This window comes from Drosophila nasuta, chromosome X (assembly GCF_023558535.2).
Source record: "Drosophila nasuta strain 15112-1781.00 chromosome X, ASM2355853v1, whole genome shotgun sequence".
NCBI lineage: Eukaryota > Metazoa > Arthropoda > Insecta > Diptera > Drosophilidae > Drosophila > Drosophila nasuta.
The window spans coordinates 21547348-21568378 of NC_083459.1; the positions used below are offsets into that span (position 1 = coordinate 21547348).

At 33.7% G+C, this 21031-nt stretch overlaps 1 protein-coding gene across 14 annotated transcripts in view; it reads left to right on the top strand.

Moving 5' to 3' along the window:
* LOC132797332 (cAMP-specific 3',5'-cyclic phosphodiesterase) overlaps window positions 1–20709 on the top strand; it is a 237285-nt gene extending 216576 nt beyond the window's left edge. For 10 of the 14 annotated variants that reach the window (XM_060809030.1, XM_060809028.1, XM_060809032.1 and 7 more), the window contains 9 exons: window positions 2986–3090; window positions 5129–5315; window positions 6229–6322; window positions 11665–11996; window positions 12976–13240; window positions 13324–13438; window positions 13497–13659; window positions 14570–14938; window positions 15023–20709. In XM_060809030.1, the coding sequence (XP_060665013.1) occupies window positions 2986–3090; window positions 5129–5315; window positions 6229–6322; window positions 11665–11996; window positions 12976–13240; window positions 13324–13438; window positions 13497–13659; window positions 14570–14938; window positions 15023–15199 (1807 nt within the window). In that variant the 3' untranslated portion in view covers window positions 15200–20709. The remainder of the gene's footprint in view (window positions 1–2985; window positions 3091–5128; window positions 5316–6228; window positions 6323–11664; window positions 11997–12975; window positions 13241–13323; window positions 13439–13496; window positions 13660–14569; window positions 14939–15022) is intronic. The other 4 variants (XM_060809031.1, XM_060809029.1, XM_060809033.1 and 1 more) reach the window with 1 other exon arrangement.
* The last annotated feature ends 322 nt before the right edge of the window (window positions 20710–21031 follow it).

Consider the following 21031-nt stretch of genomic DNA (forward strand, 5'->3'; position numbering starts at 1 on the left):
GTTGATGATGAGCTACCAATTGGCTTCAAAAGTTCACACACACATTTGTCGGCTAGAGCGAAACGGTTTGGGGGAGCAACGACTAACAAAATGAACTTTCAATTCCAGAAAATGGAAGCGAATATAGTTTTATTTTGTTTTAAATCAAACATATATATTTTTTTATACCGAAGCCTTTTTTGGTTAAACAGTCAGTCGAGTGTGCTCGACTTTAAGATACATTTCGAATAATGGTTTCTTGCTGTACTGGTTCGATACTTAAATAAAGAAGCTAATTATTAAAAAATGTTGAATAATAGCAAAACAGTGTATTATTATATATAGATGTAGTAATGCATTCAAAGTATTCGTACAAGATACCATATCTGTATATCATACTAAAATATACCAACGGTTATATTTGGTATATTGGTATAATACTACATTTAAGATATACCGGCTACACAATGCGGTATTATTCTTAAAATATACCAAATTAATATACCGCAAGAATGCTAAAATATGCTGAAAGCTATATTTGGTATATTGGCATACTACTTCTACTACCATAAAGTATAAAATATACCAGATTGTCAGCCAAAACGACTCTAGAAGAATGAAGACTAGCCAAGGGATTGCATGTAAATACCTCTAATGTAAATTTGAAGCACAGACCGCAAATAGGATTTGTTAAAGACCAAAAATGCTTTCATAAAAAAAAACATATTCATATATTTATAATTGTTTTCGTCAAACTCAAAGATACGACAAATTTTTATTTTCGAATCATTATAGCAACTATTAAAAGATTTATTTGAACTTTATCGTAATTACGAAATAATATATATATTTATTTTACATATTTTAATTCACTTCCCCCATTAATATATTTATTTTTCGATGTTTTAACTCACTTCCACAATTTATAATTTTCTGTATTTATTTATTTTTACATCTTTTAATTATTTTTCATAATTTCATGCTATGTATTTATTTCCACAATTTTCAGTTCACTTTCAACCATTTTATGATTATATATATTTATCACATTTTTTTCACTTTTCACTTTAAATGTTTCTCCCTCTCTAAGAACGTAAATAATTTAGCAACTTTTAGAACTTTTACTTTCCACGTTTAAAGCTATCAACGTGCAAATTATATTTGTACGTATGTACATATATACGTGCACAAGCTAATTATACCCCATTTGGCAAATTTGAGGGTATTAAAAATTTAAAATTAAATATTCAATTCTAATTTAACGCCCGCGGCGACGACGCGTTGTCTTGTGACGCCACAACTGGACGGACGAGTTTCATTTTTACGTTTTTGCTATTCGTTTTTTGTGCTATTTATTATTTGTTTTATTTTATATATAGATAATATTGTACTATTTCTTTTTTTGTATTTTTTTTTTGCCCATTTTATTTTATTAATATTAATTTATGCCATTTTTTGTTTGTCAACGCGAAAAAATGACAATGTCTTGGTGCGCGTCTCCTTGCCGCGTTTTTGTTGTTTTTAGTGTTTTTTTTTTTTTGAGTTCTTTTTTTTACTCATTTAATATTTATTTTCGGCACAAATAAGTATTTCGAGCCAAGTGGCTCGTGTGCCACCATCAAACCGCCAACGTTGAGAAACGTTTTTCCACAATTTTTGTGGCGTTGTTCGTTCCGCATTTCTGTGGAATTTTGAACCTGCATAAAGGCAAAAACAAAAAAAAAATTAAAATGTGAAAAAAAAACTCAGCTACTTGAACGTCCTTTACCCCATAATTCACCGCCTTTCTTTTCCTTTCCCTTCCTTTATTTGACTTTCCTTTGTTTTAATTTGTTTTTTATACTTTTTTTTTGTTTTTGGCAAGTCTATTCGGGGCTGGCGCTGGCGTTGACCTTTTCGGTTGCCTGCCTGATTGCCATGTCACCTAACCATGTGACCAGCGATTGGGAATGGGAAATGGGAATGGGAATGGGAATGGGAATGGGAAGAAGAATGTCGCCTACACCGAACAAGCGACTACGATTCTATTCCATTTGATTTGCCAGCCAATTTGAGTCGAGTACTCTGCCGCATTGAAACTGTTTTCAAATTTACATTTACATTTTGCAACAAAATTATTTGGAAATGCCAAAAATTACAAGTACAAGTAGGACAACAAATTGTTTGTTGGCATTTCTCAGAAAATAATGTATGTGGGCGTTATGATCTAAAACGTATCGAAAAGACAGCAGCTTAGTTTCATATTGTATAAGTTGAATAAGCAAGCAAAGCAAGAGGTTCAACGGAAATCAAAGCCAGTAGCTTAGCAAGAAGGTCAGTGAAAAGATGAGCACATCGAGAAGTTCAATAGGAAGTGCAAAATGAGATTTTTAACGCAACGAAACAAGTCTAACAGCTGAGCAAGAAGTTCAGTGAGAAGCTAAGCAAGAAGGTTCAACGAGAAGAGGCAGCAGATTAGAGAGAGATAAGCTAGCAAAGCGAGAAGTTCAACTGAGAGAAAAGCTCAGTGAAAAGCTAACCCATAAGTGTAAAGAGTAGTTTAGCGAGAAGCAAAGCAAGAAATTCATCGGAAATTAGAGAGAACTTGAACGAGAAGTTCAATGGGACCTTCAAGGAGTGAACATGAATTCATCAATTTTAAGCATAGAAAATTTGATTCATATATAGATTGATATAATAAAAGTGCCTGTTAGCTTTCAACCCTTTTTAATATCAACTCTCTGTAGTTGATCAAACGAATATTTAATATTATTTGTTGTCATACCTTGCTCTTGAACTTCTTCTCATAGTTCTCACGTATATTTTCTATGCTTTTTTCCATTCTTCAAATCACAAAATTTATATTTTATCGTCATTGCTTTCTCACTTTAACTTTTTTATATAACTATCTGTGCACTTATGTATATACATAATAGATTTTACTATATTCCATTCTTCTTCTTTTACTGCATGTAACTATATTATAACTGCATTTCCACTCACAAATTTCGTTCTGTCTCTTTGCAGCCATGGCGAGGATCTCATTGTAACGCCGTTTGCCCAAATTTTAGCCAGTTTACGTTCAGTGCGCAACAATTTATTAAGTCTGACAAATGTACCAGCATCAAACAAGTAAGTTTATTGTGACCTTGACACACCCCCAAAGCCAGTCCCCCCCATCTTAGCACTCCACACACTGACCTTGCGTCAAAAGCACTTAGTGAATGACCCCGGCAGCGCCCCACCTCCACCCTTTTGCCCCCTCTGACTAGGCTGATCTCTCTCTGTCACTCTCTGTGAAACTGATAAAATATACGAATGTGTACTTGACCCATTCCACGCCTTGAGCCCACGTTTTCCCCTCTGTTTTTCCGCAATTATTCCCCGAGATATACGCTCTGCGTGCTCTCTCACTCTCCACCTAAACTCTCTCTCTCTCTCTGTCTATCTCTGTGACTGCCTCTCTTTTCAATATACAAAACTCTCGCTGTCTCCTGCTCTCTTTGTCTTGCTGCCTGTCTGTATTCCCCGCTCGCTCGCTCTCTCTCTATCTCTCTGTGTGCTCTCTCGCTCTCTCAATGTCTTTTTGTCATCTCACACTTTAATTAATCAAACGGCAACAACAACAACAATAGCGACAACAACAACAACTACAACAACAGCTACTAATAACAACAGCATTCAAAGCATTCAATCTTCTTTTACGCCTAACAATAATTTTCCCTAAATACATACATGTGTTTATGTGTGTATGTTATATGAATGTTTTACTCTATATATGTGAGTGTGTGTGTGTGTATTTGTAAATCCCCCCCTCTGCCACCCTCTACACACACGCACACACACAAATACACTTACAGTGCTGCTAAAGAGTAAAGACCCACTTGGAGCAGAAAATGACGACAAACGATGCTGTGGGGGACGCTTAGGCTGATGTAGGTAAAACGATTCTTCGCATGCATGAATGTGTGTGTGTGGGTGTGCTAGTGTGCTAGTGTGTGTGTGTTGACGTGCCAAAAATACCGCAAAACAAAAAACCATACCGTGCCACACAATTTATTTATAATTTTTTCCATCGAATATGACGGAACTCAAATTTAGAACATTGTCAGTTCTCTTGAACTGTGAGCAATGACGAGTGTTGACGAGGGATGTGGGAGGGGACGGGGACGGGGAACTGCCATAAACAGAGACAGAGAGGGAACTCCACAAATTTATGCTTGCTTCTTTTGTTTGTCTCGCTGTTATTGTTGTTGTTGTTCAACTTGTTGGTACACTAATAAGTATTTGCGTTGAAAGTTGAAAACGTTCCCCCCCCCAATAAAAAATTAACTGCGTGTATTACCCCCGTCGTTAACCCTGTTACGCCCCCACCCACGCCCCCGCCTCTTTAATATACATATATATATAATAATATATATCATTATTATTAATCCACCCACACATTTACATATATAAGTATGCAAAATTAATCGATAAGCTAACCGAATTGTTTTTAATTGTTGTACAGAGCAACCTCAGATTCAATTCGATTCAAGTTTTGTTCATATTTTTTTTCTCTCTCTCTCTCTCTCTCTTTCTCTCTCTCTCTCTCTCTCTTTTACTCTCTGTAACAACTGCTGTCTCTCTCTCTCACTCTATGTGTCTCACTAATATAAATATATATGTGTCTCGCTCGTTCGTTCGACACGTTTATTGTTGTGTTGTGCATTTGCAATAATACCAACTAATAATAATAATCAAATTTGCGATTCTCAATGTTGTAAACACATGTGTATCCCCGCCTCGCTCGCCTCGATGTGTGATTGTCTCCTCATTATCCTGCCTCCCGCTCTTATTAATTATATCGCGCTCTCTCTCTCTGTCTCATTCATTGAATGTTTACATTTTTATTCATATTCTGTGTTTTCCTTGTTTTGTTTTTCTTGTTTTTTATTGTGATTGTTTCGCTTTCCATTTTAAATTGTTGTTGTTTGTCTTTATCTTTGTTCTTGTTCAACTCCAAACTCCCATGTTGTCTATCTCTATCCTACACCTCCTTCCCCCCACCAACCCCCTCTTGTCTGTCTGTGTGTGTGTGTGCGTGTGTGTGTGTCTGGGTATCTTTCTCCTCTCGCGCTCTCGCTCTCTCTCTCTTCTGTGTATGGAAATCATGTATTAATCAAACAAGATCCAGGCGGCCAGCTCAATCATCATCCGTCGGACGGTCCGGAAATGCGGGCGGCGTTCAACTAGCACAGGGCGATGAGGCCTACACACGCCTGGCCACCGATACCATTGAGGAGTTAGACTGGTGCTTGGATCAGCTGGAGACTATACAAACGCACCGCAGTGTCTCCGACATGGCATCGCTTAAGGTGCGTTATCGATATCGATAGTTTCCTTACTATCGATTATTTACTATCAATCATTTACAATCTGTCGTTCATTCTCGATAGTTTACTATCAATCCTTTACTATCAATCATTTACTATCAATCATTTACTGTCAATCACTTACTATCGATCATCAACTATCAATTATTCACAATCAATCATTTAACATCAATTATTCATCATCAATCATTTACTATCAATCATTTACTATCTATCATTCAATCTCGATCATTCACTCTCGATCATTTACTATCAATCATTCACTATCAATAATTTACTGTCAATCATTTACTATGGATAATTCACTATTGATAATTTAGTCTCAATCATTTACCATCGTTCATTTACTGTCAATCACTTACTATGGATAATTCACTATCGATAATTTACTATGAATCATTTCCTATCAATCATTTACTATCAATCATTTGCTGTCAATCATTTACTATCGATCATCAACTATCAATTATTTACAATCAATCATTTAACATCAATTATTCATCATCAATCATTTACTATCAATCATTTACTATCTATCATTCAATCTCGATCATTCACTCTCGATCATTTACTATCAATCATTCACTATCAATCATTTACTGTCAATCACTTACTATGGATAATTTAGTCTCAATCATTTACCATCGTTCATTTACTATCAATCATTTACTATCAATCATTTACTGTCAATCACTTACTATGGATAATTCACTATGGATAATTTACTATCAATCATTTACTATCAATCATTTACTATCTATCATTCACTCTCGATAATTTACTATCAATCATTTACTATCAATCATTTACTATCAATCATTTACCATCGATCATTTACTATCAATCATTAACTATCGATAGTTTACTTATAACTCTCTTCTCTCGCCATTTGCAGTTCAAGCGCATGCTTAACAAGGAGCTCTCACACTTTAGTGAGTCCAGCAGATCAGGAAATCAAATTTCCGAATATATTTGTTCAACATTTTTGGGTAAGTAAACGACATATTAAGAAACAAGTAATAATAATAGTTTAGTATTGCCTAACAAACAATCGTTCGGTAGACATAAAGATATTGATTGTTTATTTGTAGATGAAAAGATATTGATTGTTTAAGATCTGCTATTTGCATATTAAAATCAAATTATATCTATTCCTAAAAACTTATTTTTAAAGTGGGGAAAAAATCCAATAAAATTACTTTTTTCGCGGATAGCAAAATTCAAATTAAATGTAATGATCGAATATATAATACATATCGATAACTACAATTATAAAGTTATATATTTTTGGTTGAGAAATAATCTTTAGATACAAATTTAAATTAAATAACTTGAACATTAAAAAATTGCTGAACAAACATTAAATACCTGATGAATTAGATCAGAAGCTCTATTAAGTTAGCGAGTCGCGAATAATCGATAGAATATGCATACATCAAATCCATGTTGCAACATTTTAAGCATATTAAACTCAAGCTGCTCGATTTGCTATCAAATTCTTCGAGCTTAAGCAACTTAACTATAGACTGACATAAAACTGCAAGTAATACGCTGGAAAAAGTAAGATGCTATTCAATATCAATCAGCATTAAAATGTCAAATCAATTTGCAATTGAGAAATGTGTCGCAAAGCGCCACCTAGCGGTGGGTAGCGGTGTGTGAGCGGAAGCCAGATATAGAGAAAGAAGTAATAAACTTGCTAGGAATAAGAAGCTATAAGTTGACGACTGCTGGCAATGCAAAATGCAAAATGCACTGAAAGTTATTCAAGAACTTGAGCGGCTTCAACTTTTCTTTTGACTGCAGTTGATGACATTCCCCCATTGCTGTTTGCTGTCGTTATTGTTGTTGTTATTGTTGTTGTTGTTTGGCAACGCACAAAAGTATGCAATAAAATCGCATTAACAACAGCAAAGTCTTCGCAGGATTCCGATCCTCCGCTTACCTCAACGCCACCGCCACCGCCGCCGTCTGCAATTAGAAGCACAAGAAAAAACAAAGCAAACAAATGCTGAAAAACTTTTGTGAAATGCGAGACGCCGCGCACACAGTTGAATTATAGTATAAACAACAGTACAGAACACAACACAACGCAACACACAACTAAAAACAGTTAAAGCCAAAGCTAAAAGAAAATTTCTAAACAACAAAAAGTAAAGGAAATAAAACTTAAGCCAAACGTCGCTGGCGTCGAATTGAAAGTGCTGAAAATTAAATTATGCAGAGCAGCATAAAAACAGATGAAGTGGAAATTTCATTGCTTAACCTACGAATCCAGCTCTCAACCCCAACACATACACACACACCTGGCAAGAGAAGAAGGAAAACAGTGGCACCTGCTAACTGCCACCTGGTTTGGTCTGGTCTGGTTCTTGCAACCAGCCTGAGGACGTGTGCACAAACAAAGGCGCGTAGAGCGAAAGAGTTACATAGAAAAACAGAATGAAATAAAATAAAGAACCCCCAGAGTGGACGACAATGAACGAGAGCAGAGAAGTGAAGAGAGGCGAAGGAGCGAGGAAGTGGGGTGTGGTCGATTTGGGGGCAACATATTTGCACATTTGTCCATATTTCTGCTTCGCTGAGCTCTGAGGCAAAGCTAAAGCCTGAACTAAACTCGAAACTCAAACTTAACTCGAGTCGAGTCGAGTCGATTCTCATCTCAAAATGGCCAAGTTGCCAACTGGCTGAAATGGTTCACTTGCTGCGCTGGCTTGGCCAAGGCCTAAAACTGGTTCGGCCAGGCCTACACCTTGCGGCCACTACAGTTTTGTATTTGTTCTCTTCTTTCTCTTCCCGTTTTTTTCCCCCGTTTTGTTTTTATTTTTGTGTTGTTGTTGTCGTTGTCGGGTCTACGCCTTTGGTTAGTTGCTTTCATTGTTGTTATTGTAGTTTATCAAGCATAAAATCGCATTTGAGCCAAGCCAAGCCAAGCACCATCACCTACACACACACACACACACACACACACATACAGAGAGAGAGACACACACACACACATGCGATAGAGGGCCTAATGTCCATTTGTAACACTTCATTTGAAACAGAAGCGCCTGACGCTCGGACGACCAAAAAGTCACACAAAAAAAAAGCACAGAAAAAAATGAAAATGGGCGAGAGGCTTAGGACAACGAAAATGTGTCGCCTAGTCGATAAGTCGCCTTCGCAAAATGCAGCCTAGACAGCAACAACAGCAGCAGCAGCCCAGAAACAATAAACGTTGTGCGGCCACCGTGCGTATACGTGATGTCCATAGCGTTAGCTTCGCGACTGCCGCATATGCTAATCAGAACAAAATCATTGCAAAGCACACAGCAAAGGTAAAAAAGAGCACGGTGAAGTGAACGCACACACACACAACTCTCTGACATGGATTTTGAGATTTAACTGTCCAGCAGTAAAGGCATAGACACAGCTATGGTATATTTTGAATGTAGTACTATGTCAATATACCAAATATAGCCATCGGTATATTAATTTGGTATATTTTAAGAATATCGCCTTGCTTAGCTAGTATATGTTGAATCGACATACCAACTATAACCTGTGGTATATTTTTTAGTATATTATTTTAGTATATTTTATGAATATCGCCGTGTTTTGCTTGTATATTTTGAATCGATATACCAAATATACCCTGCGGTATATTTTTCAGTATATTAATTTGGTATATTTTAAGAGTATCGCCTTGCGTTGCGGGTATATTTTGAATCGATACACCAAATATAACTTGTGGTATATTTTTCAGTATATTAATTTAGTATATTTTAAGAATATCGCCTTGCTTTGCTGGTATATGTTGAATCGATATACCAAATATAACCTGTGGTATATTTTTCAGTATATTATTTTACTATATTTTATGAATATCGCCATGTTTTGCTGGTATATTTTGAATCGACATACCAACTACTAGCATATTGATTTGGTATTATTTAAAAATAATACCACAATGTTACGTTAGCTTCGCGGCAGTCGCATATGTTAATCAGAACAAAATCATTGCAAAAGCACACAGCAAAAGCAACAACAAGAACAACAACAGAGTGAAGTGAACGCACACACAACTCTCTGACACGGATTTTGAGATTCAAAGCTGAAAACCAAAACCAAATCGTATGCAAAATATGTACATATGCCTACAGACACACACATACATACATAAAACATGTGAGAGCGTGTGCACCGTTAAAAAGGAGTGAAAGACAACAGCAACAACAGCAAGCACCAACAACAACAACAACAACAACAATGTGAAGTAGCAGCAACAGCAGCAGAAGTAGAAGAAGCAGAAGAAGAAGAGCGCTCAGCGTCGGGTGTTGCGCCTTCGGGGCATGCTGTCGAGCTGTCATGGATACATTGTGCATATGTGTGGGTGCTAGAGTGTATGTGTGTGTGTGTGTGTGTATGTACTCGACTGTATAATGTGCCATGTGTTTGCAAGACTTGTTTCACTTTTGAAAGCACACAAGACACGTGAAAAACGGTCTATTGGATCTCTCGCAATCGAAATGTGCTTTAAAGTGAGGATGCAAAAGAATTAACTGCGATCCCATATTAAATTAGCAAAGATTTTAAAATATAACTATTCATTGTTGATCTTATAGGTTGTCGTAAAAGAAATATATATTTGTTGATTTAGAAAGGTTAGCTGTAATTAAAAATTACACACATTCGGCTATTTATAATTTAGTTAATACTTAATATAATAAAAGTTAAATTCAAACGTTTTGTTAAGCCAATTTTTTAGTTAAATTATTTGAGCGAAGAACTTTTTTGAATTTTGTATTATTTATGTTAGTATTAACATATAAGCAGTCAACTCTTATTAAACTTTTTAATAAGAACATCAAAAACATTGACTAAAGAGCAATTATCTTTAAAACAACGAATTCTTGTTATTATTCTAATGAATGAATATTGAGTTGGATATTGGATTTGAAACTCAAAATGTATATAATGAATTTATGTTGAACAAATTCTTTTATAAATCCCAATACATATGGAGTTCCCCTTGTGAAACAAAAGTAAACAAGTCTCTGATAGTCATGACATATTTCTAGTTTTATTTAACGTATTAAAGCGTGTGCAACACCTGAAGCAAGCTGATCGAATGTCACTTAGTCTCGAAACCTCTCGTGAAGTCTTTGCATTTAAGCAAACAGATTAATAGTTTATTAAAGAGCACATTGAATTGATGTCAACTGTGTGGAATCAAAATAAACAGAGAAAATATGCATACAAAATGTTTGCGCTTTTAAGTCGATTTCAAAAGTAATTGTGAATACATGCGAAATTTATTCAATTTGAACTTTAAAATTAAATACAACTTATTGTCATACATCTTTATGGCTGGAATGGTTTAACTACAGGAAAAATTGTCATTTTATACAAGAAAAATATTTATGTATACATTAACAGCAATTTCTAGTTGAATATTATAAGAAGAAGAGCATACTTTTAAGTATTTTATTAAAAGAAAAGAGCATTTAAACCAAAATTACGCATACGCACTGTGTGCGTGTGGCAAGTGAGGCGATTAGCAAAACGCGAATTGAATATGCTTGTCTGCTATCAATTCGCCAATCGACTTTAAAGAGGTCGAGACCGTCAACCGATTTTGGTTTTTGGAGCACAATGTAAATAGAGAGAGAGGAGCATCCATATCTAGTGGCTTGTAGTGGAAACAGAGATACATTTGCCACTGCCAGCCACATATATTTTATATACTATACATACTAGAGAGGAGATACGAGCGAGCGATACATTTGGAATTTTGAAATATACATGAACTTGTTATATTTGATACTCAAACACACACTCGCAGAGAGAGAGAGAGAGGGAGAGAGAGAGAGAGAGTCGAGCGAGAGTCACACACTCGAAAGTCAGCAGCCTTTCGCAATGCGCATATTTGGAATATTTATGTGTTGGAGTGGCCTCATCTCATTCCACTTTGCCGCCACCGCCACCACCGCCGACGCCACCGCCTTACTCTAAAGTGGCAACTAAAATTCAACGCAATTCGAATAAATATTAATTTATGCACAGCCAATTTACGTTGTTTTTTTGTTCGCTCTTGCAACAGCCAAAAATAATACAACAAAAAAAAAGGAGAGCAACCTAAGAGTAGGCAATGGAATTTTGAATCGAAAATGCGCAAAGTGTTTTCAAGCTTCTCTTTTTTTTGTGTATACGTATACGTAACAAGTGTTATACCTAATTTAAAAGGGCACATAACTAGGCATTGCGTATACAAGTAACAAGTAATATAACTTTAAAGGGCTTATAACTAATTTCGAGTCTCGTTTTGTGCTTATTTCGAATGTTTCAGACAAGCAACAAGAGTTCGATTTACCCTCGCTGCGCGTTGAAGAGAACACTGAACACTCAACCGCTCAACCAATTGCCGCCAACCAGCAATATCCGCGCAGTCGATCGCCCCGCGGTCCGCCGATGTCACAAATAAGCGGAGTTAAGCGGCCGCTGTCGCACACAAACAGCTTCACCGGCGAGCGTCTGCCCACGTTTGGCGTGGAGACGCCACACGAGAATGAGCTGGGCACACTGCTCGGCGAATTGGATACGTGGGGCATTGAGATATTCAAAATTGGCGAACTCAGCTGCAATCGTCCGCTCACCTGTGTGGCATACACCATATTTCAGGTAAGCAAATCGTCTTCGTAATAATATTAAAATAAAATCTAACTAAAAATATGCTCAGTAAATTAAAGAAATCAATTTATATAGCTTAGTACAAGCTTGAGTATTAAGGAAAACTAATATATAAGTAACTAAAAATAAATAGTATAATAACCTTTAAACATAAAATATACAAAATATTAAAAAAGGAAAAAAGAGTTTCTATAAATATTGTGGAATAAAAGCTTGAGTATTTCAACAAGAACTAGTTAAAAGTGTCGACAGACATTACAAAAACAACTCAAAATAAATATTATAATAAGTTCTAAAAATAAAATGTACAAAATTTAAAAAACAAAGTGGTTAAATGATTACCTTAAAATATTAAAGATTAAAAGCTTGAGTCTTCCACCAAGAAATTTGAAAAACTTAAAAAAAATTCAATATAAAAAAATTATAATAACTTGAAAAAATAAAATGTACAGAGTATTAAAAAAGGCAAAGGAAAATAATAAAGTAAATCATGTTTGAAATACAATATAATAATAACAACAAAAATTATGAAAAAACTTGAAAACTTAACGATCCAAACTATCGCAAATTATTATTTCCAAAATCAATTCAAATTAACTTTCAATCTTTAAAACAATTTTATTGCTTCGTATTATTTACTGTCTACTACTTTGGTTAATATTTTAAAAGACAATAATAGAAGGAAAAATAAGAGTTGAACTATCAAAAAACACGTTATTTGAGTAATCAATTCAAACTAGATATCAACAAAATTCTTACAGATATATAAAGTAATTGTATTGCTTGATATTTCAATTCTTAGAATAATCAAATGAATTAAAAATAAACTGCTTATAAATATGAATTATTCTTAATAGACAATATTCATAAATATAGCAAAAAATATAAATAGCATTTTAAGACATTCATTTGTTCAATTCAAGTATTTCAATTTGTTTTGTTTCGATCTCTCGCAATTTTCACATTACAGAGTAGAGAATTACTGACCAGTCTTATGATACCACCGAAAACTTTTCTTAACTTTATGACTACTCTGGAGGACCACTACGTCAAAGACAATCCGTTTCACAATTCGCTGCATGCCGCTGACGTGACACAGAGCACAAATGTGCTACTAAATACACCGGCATTGGAGGGTGTATTCACGCCCCTCGAGGTGGGCGGGGCGCTGTTCGCCGCTTGCATACACGATGTTGATCATCCTGGCTTAACCAATCAGTTTTTGGTTAATTCAAGTGAGTAATGAACTTCATCATCATTATCATATAGTATGTGTAACATATTTATTATCATTATTTCCATATTATTCCTATTTTAGGTTCCGAACTAGCATTAATGTACAATGACGAATCTGTTTTGGAAAATCATCATTTAGCTGTTGCCTTCAAATTATTGCAAAATCAAGGATGTGATATATTCTGTAATATGCAAAAGTAAGTCGCAAAATTCATCGCAATTTCGAACTCTAGTTTTCAATATTTGCTGTTGCAGGAAACAACGCCAAACTTTGAGGAAAATGGTTATTGATATTGTGCTCTCCACTGACATGTCCAAGCACATGAGCCTGCTGGCCGATCTGAAGACCATGGTGGAGACCAAAAAAGTCGCTGGCTCCGGGGTGCTGTTGCTAGACAATTATCAAGATCGCATGCAGGTAAGTGAATTTCGATTTTTAGACCCGCTACCAATAGTGTGGTAGCCTTCTGCCTACAGCAAATGTATGTAACAGACAGAGAGAATCGACTCCTTATCAGCACTTACATAGACAGAATGTCTAATGTCGCAGAGTTTTATAACGAACAGAGCTATAGAATATTTCACTATATCAATATACCAAATATAGCGTTCGGTATATTTTTCGGTATATTAATTTGATAAACTTTAAGCATAATACCGCATTGCTTACTTTGAATATATTTCTATGTCGTTATACCAAATATAGCATACGGTATATTTGTGTATATTCATTGGATTAATTCAGTATATTTTAAGAATACCACATCGCTCAGCTGGTTGATTTTTAATCGATGTACGCTGTATTTCAGTATTTTTCGATATATTAATTTGATATATTGTAAGAATAATACCGCATTGCGTAGAATTAATATACCAAATATATAGCCTTCGGTGTATTTCAGTTTTTTGTGTTGTTTTTTTTCTGTATATTAATTTGGTATATTTTAAGAATAATATGGCATTGCATAACTGGTATATTTTGAATGTTGTACTCTAACGATCTACCAAATATAGCTTTCGGTATATTTTTTAATTTTTTTTTTTTGGTGTATAATATATTGTTTTTATTGGACGGACAAAACTCAAAGTCAAAAAGACACTTAAAAGAACAAAAACAAATATCGTATATCGATATACCAAATATAGCTTTTGGTATATTATTAGCATTTTTCAGTCAATTAATTTGGTATATTTTAATAGCAATATCGAAATGTTTTGTTTGTATTGAAAATGGATATTAGGTCGAGCAAACTCGACTGTAGATTTCTTGCATATTCTAATAATTTCTTTAACACATCTCTCTCTCTCTCTGTCTTTGTCTCTTGTAGGTGCTTGAGAATCTGGTGCACTGCGCTGATCTGAGCAATCCCACCAAGCCATTGCCGCTATATAGGCGCTGGGTGGCACTGCTGATGGAGGAGTTCTTTTTACAGGGCGACAAGGAGCGCGAATCGGGCATGGACATTAGTGCGATGTGCGATCGCCATAATGCGACTATTGAGAAGTCACAAGTGGGCTTCATCGATTACATTGTGCATCCGTTGTGGGAGACATGGGCCGATCTGGTGCATCCCGATGCCCAAGATATACTCGATACGCTTGAAGAGAACAGAGACTACTATCAGAGCACGATACCGCCATCGCCACCGCCATCGACAGCCGATGAAATACCGCAGGATGAGAAGATACGATTCCAGGTATCAAAAATCGGGTTGCCTTTGACTCTCTTGATCTCTTTATTTTTGATTCTTCATCACTTACTGAACCATTTGAAACTGCAGGTAACACTGGAGGAGTCCGATCAGGAGAATCTGGCCGAGCTGGAGGAGGAGTGCGACGAGAGCGAGAGCCGGGGAGATGCCGGCTCCAGCAGCACCACTGGCACCACAGCAACTGGCGTTGCCGGCGGTGGCAAGCCGTCAGGGAGTCAAAATCAAGCGCCACACGGTGGAATGTGACGGAGAGTCGTGGGAATTTATCGGAAATTAACGGAGAAAGCGCACAGCTTTTTCCTGATTCGTTAGTGACTACAATTTTAATCAACCACAAAAACCGAAAACAAACAAAACAACAACAACAAGAAAGCAAACATAACTTAGAAACAACCACAACAAAAACCGTTTAATCGTAAAAAGAGAGACAACAAAAAAAAAAACAAATTTATTTAAAATGAATGAAAAAACCCCAAAAAAATATATAAAAATATAAAAAAAAAAAAAAAAAAAAAAAAAACAAAAACAAAAAACATATATATATATACATATAAAAATAAAGAATTAAACAAATGTTTAAAGAGTAAAAAAAAACCAAAAAACAGCAATAGCAAACGTACCGTTTAACTTATAGTGAATGAAACGAAGGAAAAGATGAGAAACAAAAGCAAAAACATAAGAAATTAGAAATTTACTTGATGAAAAATGAGATTGATGTGGATTACACAGAAAACTAAAACACAAAAAGAAATATGAAACGGCTGAGCACGGCGTTTAAACCATAAACATTAACATTAACATTAAAGAAGAAAAGAACAGAAAAGAAAAAACCAAAAAACAAACATTGTTAATCTTAAAGCCCGAATCCAAGACAAGACAACCAAAAAACGTACTGCAAAAAGCAAAAAAACGAAACAAAAACAAACAGAAAAACCCCAATAAGAACAACAAGCATAGACGATTTTTGTTGCATGTTAAAATTGATTTTAATAATTATTACTTTTTTTTTTTTTAATTAACTGTTAAGCAACAAAACGAAATTTACTCTTTAATGGAAACCAACAACAATAATCAATAATTTTGTTAAGTTTAAGGCAACAACTAGTTGTTTTTGTTTTTTTATTGTATTGACAAAACCCAAAGCCAAGAAGGCAACTATATCAACAACAACAACAACAACAATTATCAACTACATAAAAAATTATGATTGTTGAGTTTTTTTTTAAGCTAATTCTTAAATGCGCAACGCTTCAAGTTTTAAACAAACGAAAGAAAACCAAAAAAAAAACAAAAAGAAAAAAAACCATAAACAAATTGTTTTGCATGCTTAAATTTATATTTAAATTATTCATTAATTACGTATTAGTTTAAAAAGCAAAAGCTCTTAATATACTGTTGACGATTGCGTTATTTGTTGTTTAAATTTGAAATTTTATTTATTGAAAAACAAACAAAAAAAACGACAAAGCAAAACAAAAAACAAGCACTAACTGCAATTAGATCTATATACATACATGTAAGCCACTTCCTTCAGAACCCCAAAAACCAAACACAAAAAAAAAAAAATAACTAATACCACCCTGCAGACAAATCCAGTGAATTCAACTATATTGAACAAAAAACAAAAAAAAATTGAAGGTAAAATTCTAAAGAAAACATAAAAGAAATCAAGCAGTCTGCATCAAAATCGATAGTTGTAACTATACTAACTATATGCATAAAAACATAAACATACATATGTAACCAAAACACACACATACTTATACATATAAATATAATATGTTGGTTTTTTTTTAATTATTTGTAAATAATTTAAATGTTGGACTCGAATTTAAAACAAGCAAAGCAGCGAATTGCTTGCAACTAAAAATGAAAACACTTAAAAGATAAACGAAACAAACAAACAAACAAGAAAAAAAAAAACAGGAAAAACAAAGCCAAAAAGAAAAAAATGACACAAAAAAAACACACGTTTGATTTGCTTGAAACTTAACAAAAGAAACTACTGCATAATTAGTAAAAAAAGGAAAGAAAAAAATATTAAAATAAAAGAAAAGAAAGAGAATGAACGTAACGTCAGATTATTACAATTTTTGTTGCTTCCAAGTAAAACGCTGTCTTCGCAAAATATAATTTTTAGTAGTAGAGAAACTAACTGAGAAAAGTATGCCAAAACGTTGTTTTACATTTGGATTGATTCTGATTGATTGATTGATTAATTGATTGACTGTTTGATTGATTTGCTTATTCAGACATTTCAAGCACAAGCACTAGCGAAAGCAAAAGCAAATTCAACTTTAACTGATTTCAAAAGCGAAAACCAAAAATTAAACTAATCTAAATTAAACAAAACAAAAGTCATTGGCTCTGTACCATTAAAAAATAACACAAACATAAACATACACACACACACACATAAACACTTAGGCATACACCTAGATACATACTTACAAAATATGTGTATATAGAAACTATATATATCACATATAACTATATTAACGAGTCACATATTCTCACGCTGGTGCGTGATCGATGCAAGTGGCAGGCCAAATAAAAAGCGCATAATTTATTATGTTTATTGTTATTAATTTATTAATTCTTTTTTTTTCTAACTATACATAAACACACAAACACACACACACACACACATTGTATGCTATATATATGTATATTTATATATATGAATATATTTTATTTTGTGTTTAAGCGGGCAGGATCCGTGAAATTGTGTTTTATATCCTGTGCACATCAACAATTGTACATAGAGATAAGCATTGAACCCTTTTAATCGTATTACTATTGATGTCTCCATTGTCCGTCAATCTCTATCTTTAACTCTTAACTGATTCAAGCATAAATAAATGTCCATACTGAAGGGTAACCGAGTAGAACCGATTGTGCACCGGGTATCTGCTAGTCGAGCAACCTCGACTAGATCACACTTGTTTTTTTTTCGATTTTTTATTCGATATAATTATATACATACTTATATATATATATATAAAATTGAAATGCAAATGAAAATGAACCTTGATGGTCTAAAAATATCATTAAAATAAAATTATTATGCACTTAAAAAAAATGATAATATAAAAAAACAAAAACAAAAATTCATTATATATTGTATATGAGAAAAACAAAACAAACAAAAAACAAAAGCGAGTTGAGCAAGTTGTTGTAACTGAAAGAAGGAAATAATAAAAATGCATCAAATGGAAATAATGAAAATGATAAATGGTAAATTATAGCAATTTAAGCAGCATTGTAAATGTGCGCTTCAGATTTACTTTTGAAATTAATGCATTGAATGGAAAGCAAAAAGAAAGCAAACAAAAAAACAAAAAAAAAACACGATAAGGAAATATCTAAAAATAAATTAATATATATATATATTTATATGTATATATGCGTATATATGTATAGGTATATTTAGATATATATGTATGCATGTACATGTATATGTATGTATATTTAGATATATATATGTCTATATATTATGTATGCGAGTACATACAATAGTTGAAAGCTGGGCGCAGTCCATGGCAAAACTGAAAGCTACTTTAACAATTGAGTGAAATGAAATTACAAATAAATGAAACAAAAAAAAAAACAAAAAAACAAAAAACCAAATGACTTTTTTCTCTACGAATTCTCGAAATAAAAATGCAGCCTAGTTATACATGTATACAATAAAAACAAACAAACATGACAAAAACAAAACAAAAATGAAAGCAAAACAACAAACCCCAAATATGATGTATGTCTACATACACAATGTAAGCTTAAGTAATGTATTGTAATTGATTACTAACACTCTGCGTCAAAGCACTAAGCTTATGTCGTACAACAACAACAACAACAACAACTAAAGAAGAGCATTTCATAAAATCAGACACACAGTTACACAGACAGACAGATAGACAGGGAGCTAACTATTCTCAACATATGATGAACAAATACGACAGTAATAAGACATTTACATAATGTATTATTAACAAGAAAAGTAAAGAAAAGAAAAGAGAAGAGAAGCGAAGCGAAGAAAGAAAGATATATAATATTACTATTTATAAATAAAACTATGTATGTGTTACAGTTACTTACTTATATGTATGTATCTAACCATATGTTGTACGTGTATTGTGTGTGTCTCACTGTAATTGATGAATTTAAATATGAGTACTTAAACCCTCGAAAAACCAAACCAAGAAAATCAAGAAACAAAAAACTAAAAACAAAAGAAACAAAATCAATTCTCGCATTGGTAAACCAGAAGCAATTTACATATATAAATTTTAAATTAATTATATCAATTACAAAACATAAAAAAAGAAAATGAAAACTATACATATATATACATATATATACTATATATAACGAAATAACCAAAGAGCAACTCTTTGTGAAAATGTTTGAACTACCGCATTTCAATCGTTCTATACCTTTCTCTCACACTCTCACTCTGTCCCACTCCCACTCACACACACTCGGAACACTTAGTCCATCTCGCTCTGTTCATCAATCTATCTCAATTTCGATGGCTGTGTCCCAGTAATTGCCCAGTTTTGACTGAGATTGCAGCATCGTTTTGTAGTTCTCATACTGTAAACAAAACAAAACAAAAAGTAAAACTTAGTTAAGGTATTAGCCAATTTCCCTAAACATCGGACGGGCAGTATATATATCAGTGTATATATCTATATATATATATATGAGGTCTTACATATACATACATATGCATAGAATTATATACAAAAAGAAAACTACATTTTTTTTTTTGCTAGTAAACTACGTCCCATTCAAAATGATATATATATACATATATATATATTATATAGGGCAACATTGGTTGGCCAAATTTTTGAGAGTATTACGCGAGTCGGAGAAATTATCAGACTCGACAGGCAGTGTTATAGAGATTCAGTTTCATTGTTGTGCTGGTAGTTGTAAATGGTAAATACATACATAACTTAACATATACATACATATACAAAGCTAGATAAATGCAAAATGCAAAATGCGAATAGATGTACGCGATTATAATGCGAAAGACACACACACACACAGACACACAGAAAGAAGGCATAACTGACAAGATGGTAAAATGAAAACTAAAGGTAAAGCTTAAGCTAAAGCTAAAGGTAAAGGTCACAAGGCAAGTTTTGTACTTAAATGAAATGTAAAACACCAAAAAATTGAAAACAAAACTCAAGAAAAAGATTATTAAATACCAAAAAAAAATGAGAAGAAAACAAAATAAAAACACAAATGTGCGCAGGCGACGGTTGTTAAGGAAAATAACGCTTGAACAAAAAAAATAATTACGTGGAAAATAGTTCAGAGACAGTTTGAGCTACAAAAAACGAGCAGAGATATGAGATATGTATATTATATAATATATATATTTAAAGAAAAAAATTTGTAACGCTGGCGTTACATGGATGCAGTTAGACATTTTTTTTTTTTGGAAATTTATACAATTATATACAAAAACAAACAGCAGACAGACAGACGCTTACACGAACACACACACACACACACACAGACAGTGACACACACACACACAGAGACACACAATACATAGAGACTTGAAAATCTAGAGATCCCACACAATACACGAAACACGAGATGACAAAACGAATGAGAATAGAAAATCTATGATGCAATTGATCTGTGTGGCAACCGAAGATGAAAATGAGTTAAACGAATTGAGCCGTTATAATGCCAAGTAAAACAACAAAAACTAAAACAAAAAAAAAGCGAATAGCGAAAAGAGTTTAAGTGTAAAAACTAAAACCAAAAAAATTAAAAAGAAAATGAAACCATAAATGAGATTAAACAGAAAAACTTACCACTGAATTTGATCAGGCGTATTAGGGCGTACTCATAAGATGAACAAAATATATTTATAAATAAATGTAATACCCAATTGCATTCTAGAAATTTATAGGTTTTTTTTTGTCGGTCTCTGTCTCTTGAAAGTTCCCCTTTCCCCCCTCCTCAAAAACCCCCACTCCATTGAAAAATACCCATATATATATATATATACATATGTGTGTGTGAAATTAGCATTAACATTAA